Source organism: Onychomys torridus, chromosome 22 (genome assembly GCF_903995425.1).
Source record: "Onychomys torridus chromosome 22, mOncTor1.1, whole genome shotgun sequence".
Lineage (NCBI taxonomy): Eukaryota > Metazoa > Chordata > Mammalia > Rodentia > Cricetidae > Onychomys > Onychomys torridus.
Genome location: NC_050464.1, coordinates 29185860 through 29193450, shown reverse-complemented (window position 1 = coordinate 29193450; position 7591 = coordinate 29185860). Strand labels below are relative to the sequence as shown.

At 39.1% G+C, this 7591-nt stretch overlaps 1 protein-coding gene across 1 annotated transcript in view; it reads left to right on the top strand.

The window, feature by feature from the left end:
• The first annotated feature begins 1022 nt into the window (after nucleotides 1-1022).
• Nucleotides 1023-7591, top strand: part of LOC118572196 (arginine/serine-rich coiled-coil protein 2-like) — a 7785-nt gene continuing 1216 nt past the window's right edge. The window contains exons 1-3 of the mRNA XM_036171644.1: nucleotides 1023-1429; nucleotides 3947-4069; nucleotides 7325-7589. Coding sequence (XP_036027537.1) covers nucleotides 1191-1429; nucleotides 3947-4069; nucleotides 7325-7589 — 627 coding nt within the window. The 5' untranslated portion in view covers nucleotides 1023-1190. The remainder of the gene's footprint in view (nucleotides 1430-3946; nucleotides 4070-7324; nucleotides 7590-7591) is intronic.

Below are 7591 nucleotides of genomic sequence, written 5' to 3'. Positions count from 1 at the left end.
AATCTAGTGCCCTCTTCTGGCCTGCAGGGACACATGCAGGCAGAACACTGTATACATAATAAATAAATCTTTAAAATATAAAAGAATTTTTCTGGTCATGATCTATGTGTACTATACATGTGCACTGATCACAGAGGTTCGAAGGTGTCAAGAGCCCAGGTAACATAAGAAGTTTCGGGCTGTCAAAAACTGGCAACTGAATCCAAGTTTTCCAGCCTTATTTATGAAAACATTTTTTTTTTTTTGAGACTCAGTCTCTTGCATGCAAGGCTAGGTCGGCTTTCTAGTTCAAAATTAATTCTCCTGGCAAGTATACATAAAATAATTCTTGCTGGGTGGTGGTGGTGCACTCCTTTAATCCCAGCACCCAGGAGGCAGAGTGAGGTGGATCTCTGTCAATTCAAGGCCAGCCTGGTAACAATAGTTTTGTGTGATAATCATATATATATATGTATTGGTTTTTTTTTGTATGTTTGATACACTTTGACAAACTTGTGTTAAAACTGTTGTGGTTTGCTTTCACCTGTTTGTTCTGTTGTGTTTCTGATGGTAACAGAAACAGCTGGGTCAGTGACCACCAGTGTATATGCTCTGGAGTAATTTTCATGGGTCTAGTTGAGTGTTTCTACCATTGTAGGGATAGATGCTAGTTTTGACCAACATAGTATAAAATTATCTTTAAATTAAGCTAAAGCTGGGAGGTTAGTAAGAATGACCATTTGTACCCCAGAGTCAAAGTCTACTTGTACTTTTTATAACAAGTTGGCACTACAGTGAATCCAACTACAGAGGGTTTTTTTTTTTTTTTTTTTTACTCCCCTAATTCATTTGTTGGTCTTCCTTGAAGCTATGGTACAGGATAGAGCCCAACCAAGAGTAGCTGCCAAGATGGCTGAGGGTGAAGAAACCCCTTTTCCTATCCTGAAAACAGTGCAGAATAATTTTTTTTTCCTGTCTTGGTTGCATTTTTTGGTTTTTTGTTAGTTGTTTTGTGGGGGGGGGTTCTTTTTTGTTTTGTTTTTATTGTTGTTAACCACTTTATTAAGGTGTACAGTGGAAAAGATAATTATGAGCTTGACGTGGTTACGAGTGCCTACAGTCTCATCATTCAGGAATTAAATAGGAGGGCAGAAGTTCAGGGTCTGCCTGGGATATGTAGTAAGACCCTGTCCTTAAAAAGGGAGGCAACTATGAGCGTTTCAAAGTTTATGCACTTGAATTTCAGACGCCATCGAAGTAGAAGCAGGGAGAGGAAGAAGTCTCGGTCCAGGAGTAGGGACCGAAAAAAGTCTCGATCCAGAAGCAGAGACAGGAAGAAGTCAAGATCTAGAAGCCGGGATAGAAAACGAAGGATTAGAACACGTTCCAGATCCAGATCCAGACACAGGCATAGGACTAGAAGCAGGAGCAGATCAAGAAGTCGAAGTCGGTAAGTGTTCCTCCTCCTGAATAAAGTATAGCATGCTCTTCACTATCCACCTTTTCTCAGTTGTACAACACATTATCTACTGATTGATATAAAATATTTTAAATCATTACATTCTCAGTAAAAACAAACTTAGGGCCTAGCAGTGTGTCTCAGTGGGCATGCTTATTATGCATGGGTTCTGTGCCCTGCACCAGGGAAAAAATTTCCTATGTACATTATTACACATGTGATTTTAAGGTGTTAGTAACCTAAATTTATTACGTTCTTTCTGGTTGGTTTGGTTTGGGTTTGAGATTTGGGTTTTTTGGTTTGTGTGTGTGTGTGGTGTGTGTGTGTGTGTGTAACCCTGAAAAGCATTTGCCACCACACCCAGCAATTATGTTCCTTTTTTTTTTTTTTTAAATCACAAGAGCTAATTTGAGTTTTGTTTCCTAATTTACTTGTTTGATGTGTTTGATTGTTTTGCCTGCATGCATGGTTCCTAAGGTCAAAAGAGGACCATCAAATCCCTTGAACTAGAGTTATGGGTGGTTGTGGACTGAAGCCAGGTCCTCTGCAAGTGTTCTTTCTTATCCACTGAGTCATCTCTAGCTACTGGGATGAGTGTGGGTGTTGGTGTGTGGCACACCTGTAGAGGGGCTATCAGATGTCGTCCTCTATTGATCTTCAAGCTATTTGTTAATATACAGACTCAGCTAGGGTGACCTGCAAACTCCTGGAGTCTTCCTGTCCCCACAGTCTCAAACGCTAGGGTTACAGCGATGCCCAGCTGTTTTCAGGGGTAGTAGGGGTTTGGATTCGGTCCTCCTGCTTTCACAGAAAGCACTATTTGTTACTGAGCCAGCTTTCTTCCTTTTTAATTTATTTATCATTATCATTTACTCTTTTTTGTTTTTGGTTTTGGTTTTTTGAGACAGGGTTTCTCTGTGTAGCTTTGCTCCTTTCCTGGATCTCACTTTGGAGACCAGGCTGGCCTCGAACTCACAGAGATCCCCCTGTCTCTGCCTCCCGAGTGCTGGGATTAAAGGCGTGGGCCATCACCGCCAGTCATTTCCTCTTATTTTATGGTGTGGTAGACATTCCTTTCTGCTTTGGTTTTGGTTTTGGTTTGGTCTTCAAGTTGGTGTCTCACTTTAGCCCTGGGCTGGCTGCCTCCCCACGGTTTCTGAGATTAAAATTTTGTTTTGTTTTGGGGTTTTTTAAGATTTGTTTTGTGTATGGGTATGTATTTCCTTTGTATGCAGATGTCAGTGGATGTTTGGTCTCCTTAAATACCATGGCCAGCAAATTGTCCCTTTGCAAGAGGCAAGAAGGAAGTCCAATTCAACTTGGCTTAGTAGCTGGTGTTGGTTTAAACCTTGAGAGCCTGGCACCCGATGATTTATTTTAGGCATATTTAAGCACAGCACAAGTTGGAAAAATGTTTCCTGATGATAATTAACACTGCAAAGCTCAAGAAGTAGTTATGTTGAAACTCTTGTACAAGTTACATCTTCCATGAAGATAGGTTCTATAGATTAGGAAGCAGACTGAAGGTAAACAGTGAAGGGTATGGAGGAGGACAGTGCTGTACTTGACTGAGATAAATAATAGATCAAGATACGGATCTGTGGAAGCTGGTGTTGCCTGGCCATTCACGTGGCCCAGAAAGTCACCAGGATCTTAACCACATCTCTTCCCAGCCTTCTATGCAGAAAACAGGTGTGTTTTCTTGAGATAGTAGTGTGTGTGTGTGTGTGTGTGTGTGTGTGTGTGTGTGTGTGTGTGTGTGTTTTAGCATTCCTGGTTTCCCTCCTGCTTATCTTTGAGCATAAGGACCTGTCTGTATACCTCTTACAAGTGGAAGCTAGAAGAGGGCATTAGATTCCCTTTATCTAGGGTTACATTACAGGCAGTTGCCAGCCACCCAACATGCATGCTGGGACCTGACTTAACCACTCTTAACCATTGAGCCATCTCCAGCCCCATCAGATGAATTTTTTCTGTTTCATGTTCCTATTTAGCAATTAATAACTATTACCTGAGAAATTAATTCAGTTTAAAATGGGAATATTTGAATCCTCATTGTGTACATATTAAATGGAGGATTATGAAGCAAATCTTTGCACCACTGGGTATTGGGGCAGAAAGTTGGAAATAGCCAGTATAATTCCAGCTATAATGTGGGTATTAACTGGCCATATGTGTAAGAAATTTAGAATTATTATGAACGATGTATTGATTGGGGTTGGAGAGGTGACTTAGTGTTTGAGCACACTCATCGTTCTTATTAAATTCCCAGCACTCGTGGCTGCTTACAACCATCTGGAACTCCCAATTCAGTGGGCCTGATGTCCTCTTCTGGCTTTTGTACCAAGCATGTTAATAGTGCACAGGCATATATGCAGATTTTTTTTAGAGCCTCTATATATTTTTCGATGTATCATTTGGTCTTGTTGAGCTATGTAAAGAAAATTAGTTTTTATGAAGATAATTATTGGATGGCCATAATGAGACACAGAATACTGTTTATTTCAGAGATAGAAAGAAGAGAATTGAAAAACCAAGAAGATTTAGCAGAAGCCTAAGCCGGACACCTAGTCCACCTCCCTTCAGAGGCAGAAACACAGCAATGGACGCCCAGGAGGCTTTAGCTAGGAGGTATGTGTATTTTCCCATTTAAGTTGTTTCTTTCCTTTTCGAATAGCTGTCAACTCTGTAGGCAAAGGAATGCTTTTAACTCAGAGGATAATCCTTTCCCCACCCCTACCACCCCCAGAAAATCTAACCATAAATACTGTTGCACATTGGTGATTCAGAGCTATATAAGTAGGTTTTTAGTTGGGAATTTTGTTGTCATTTGTTTTTAATTTGCACATACAGAAAGGCTGAGAAGTTTTTGCCTTTGTGCTTAACTAATATTTTTACCATCACCACCCGCATGAAAAAACAAAGATTCAAAGTCTTTTGCATTTGAATTTTTTGAATTTTAAATCAGTCCTTCAAGAACCTCTGAGTTGTCTTTTCCTTTTTTTTTTCTTTATTGATAACAAAACACCTGAACACAGAATCTGTCACTAGATTTTAGTTTTAGTAGATACACATCATAAGCCAATTTATTATCTTGTAGTGTAGAGAGAGCGTTGCGTTTCCAAGTTTCCGTTTGAGTGTTGGGCAGTTATGTGGCCACATTAGAGCAGGTCTGGGACAGAAATGTGCAGAGGCCAAAGAGCTGCTTAAGGAAGAGGCCAAAAACCAAGCGCTTGTTTGCAATTTTTTGCATATTTTGAAAATTATATTTTTTGGATTTGGGGTGTTTTTTTTTTTTTTTTTTTTTTCCTTACAAAATTGAGTTTGTATTTTTTGTCATTATAAAAATACAGTTATCACAGTGTAACCTGATGTGCTGCTGCCCTGTGAAGCCAGCCTGGCAGAAACTCCACTGAACAGCAGCAGCAAAGGTGTGAGCTCACCCCTTCTTCATCCGTTCACCTTAGTGAATGGAGTTGGTTCCAACCTGCATTGGCCCTACAAGTGCAACCAATAGACCAATAGTTGTCTGGTTTCAGGCAACAGAGTTAAAAACCTAATATATAATGGTTTATTAACTTACAGTGTTTTCCAAGCATTAAAGTTTACTCTTTCTTACATACTGGCTTCTATTATATTTTCTTTTTAATTGTTACTAGGGTAAGGTTATAGGGTTGATATGTTGGTGCATATCTGTAATCCTTGCATTGAGAGGTAGGAAGATCAGGAGTTCAGAGTTCTTCTTGGCTACATGGATACTTTGAGGGCAGTGATAGGCTTACATGAGACCCTATCTCTAAAAACCAAAAATGAGAAAACCGTTAAGTTGTTACTACCATCAAGCTGTTTGATTTAGATTATCGGTGATCTTGCTGTTACAGGTAGTCAGGAAGCCCTCTAAAAGAAACGTGTGAAGTGTATTGATTAATGCCTTCAGTCCCAGTACTCAGGAGTCAGAGGCAGACAGATCACTGAGTGTGAGGCCACTCTGGGCTACGTGGAGAGACTAGGACAGTAGGGGTACATAAAGAGTCCCTGACTCCAAACAAACCAAAAAAAAAAAAAAAAAAGAAAAGAAAAGAAAGAAACCATAAAGAGACATGTATGTTTCTTTTGTTTGGTTTCTAAGTATCAGAATTTAAAGCAGTTTTGGAAATAAATGATTTGTGACCTATTTTGCTAATTAACATAATCAGAAACTTATTCTTAAAGATTACATCTTTTTTTATAAATTTTTTAAAGATTTATTTATGTACTATGTATACAGCATGTATGACTGCAGGCCAGAAGAGGGCACCAGATCTCATTACAGATCGTTGTGAGCCCCCTTTTTTATAAATTTTATTGGTGTTTTAGAGACAGGGTTTCTCTGTGTAGCTTTGGAGCCTGTCCTGGAACTTACTCTGTAGACCAGGCTGGCCTCAAACTGACAGATCCGCCTGCCTCGGCCTCCTGAGTGCTGGGATTACAGGCATGCGCCACCATCACCCGGCAGTTTAACTACTTTTTAAAACAGGTATCAGTTGAGGATGTACTTCAGTTGATATAGTGCTCGCCCAGTATGCACAAGCCCTGAGTTCCTTGACCCTGCCTAAAATCAGTGTGGCACATATCTAATCCTAGCATTTAGATGTAGAAGCAGGAATTGTCATTCTCACTACCTGAGTTTGAGGTCATCCAGAACTACATGAGGCACTCTCTGGAAAGGGAAAAATGGCAAATACCTGTTTACTGTCTCAACACCAAAAAATAACCCTTTCCTCGATCCTGGTTGATTTGGACTGAATTAATGAGACCATGTGACAGGTTTCTCTTTCAAGAACTAAGTGAATACTATTTACTATGTGCTATGTGGAAAATGAATTTGACAAACCATGGTAATTTAGTGTAAAGTATAATTCATTATTTCTTTTTTGTTTTGTATTGAAATTTTTATTTTATGTTACCAATTCTCTTGCTAACCATAGATTTCTTGATTTAGTAGATGGTTAAGAAGGGTTTTTGCATATCTTCAAAACTAAAGATTGTAGAGATCCTTTATTTGAATGAATATCAAATAGACTGTATTCGGGTTCATTCTTCCCTGTGCAGTATATTATAAACATGTGTTACCACTTGAGCATATATTACAATTCATCTAGCACCAGTAGGTGGTTTGCAGGCTTTTATCTTTGCTTTTTTTTTTTTTTTTTTTCCTTTAAGCATTTATGGTGGGAGTTAGAGGATCTATAAAAATTTTGCTTGAACAGCCAGGCGGTGGTGGCACAAGCCTTTAATCCCAGCACTCAGGAGGCAGAGCCAGGTGGATCTCTGTGAGTTCAAGGCCAGCCTGGGCTACAGAGCGAGATCCAGGAAAGACAAAAAGCTACACAGAGAAACCTTGTCCCGAAAAACCAAACTTTTTTTTTTTTCTTTCTTTCTTTCTTAAACGAATTCAGCAACTATTTAAGAGTAGTCATGGTGGCATATACCTGTAATCCCAGTGGTAGGTAAAGACAGAAGTGTCACAAGTTCAAGACTAGCCAAAGCTCCTTGAGACCCTGTCTCTAAAAAACACACACAGAAATTCCTAAACATTATAGCATATGCTGATATGCTGCTTGGGTGACTATAGCAAAGTTTGTATCCCTGGTTCATAGCCTGCTATAGCCCTGGAGTTCAAGGCCAACAGAGACAACATAACCCACCCCCACCGTTCTAAAATGAATAATGACTTTATTTTAAGAATTGTATTGATAGACTCATTAACTGACTGGTACCTGATCTTAATAGGAGGGATAGGATTCATTAATTTAGAAGTTGTGTGTATATAATGTGTGTATACATATGAAGATATATGTATGTATATGGTTTTACATCAAATTGTTTTAAAATTGTCTTTGATAGGTTGGAAAGGGCAAAGAAATTACAAGAGCAACGAGAAAAGGAAATGGTTGAAAAGCAAAAACAACAAGAGATGGCTGCAGGTAACTTAACTATGAATTGCATGGTTGTAAAAAAAATACGTGAAAAATCCAGAAAATTCAATAGAAAAAAATCACCTTTAGAGTGTTTTCTTCTCAAAAACCATTTTGTGACCCTGAGTGGTTACAAACTCCTTCATTCCCAGCACTTGGGAGAGACAGAGGTAAGAGGATTTCAGAGTTCAACGGC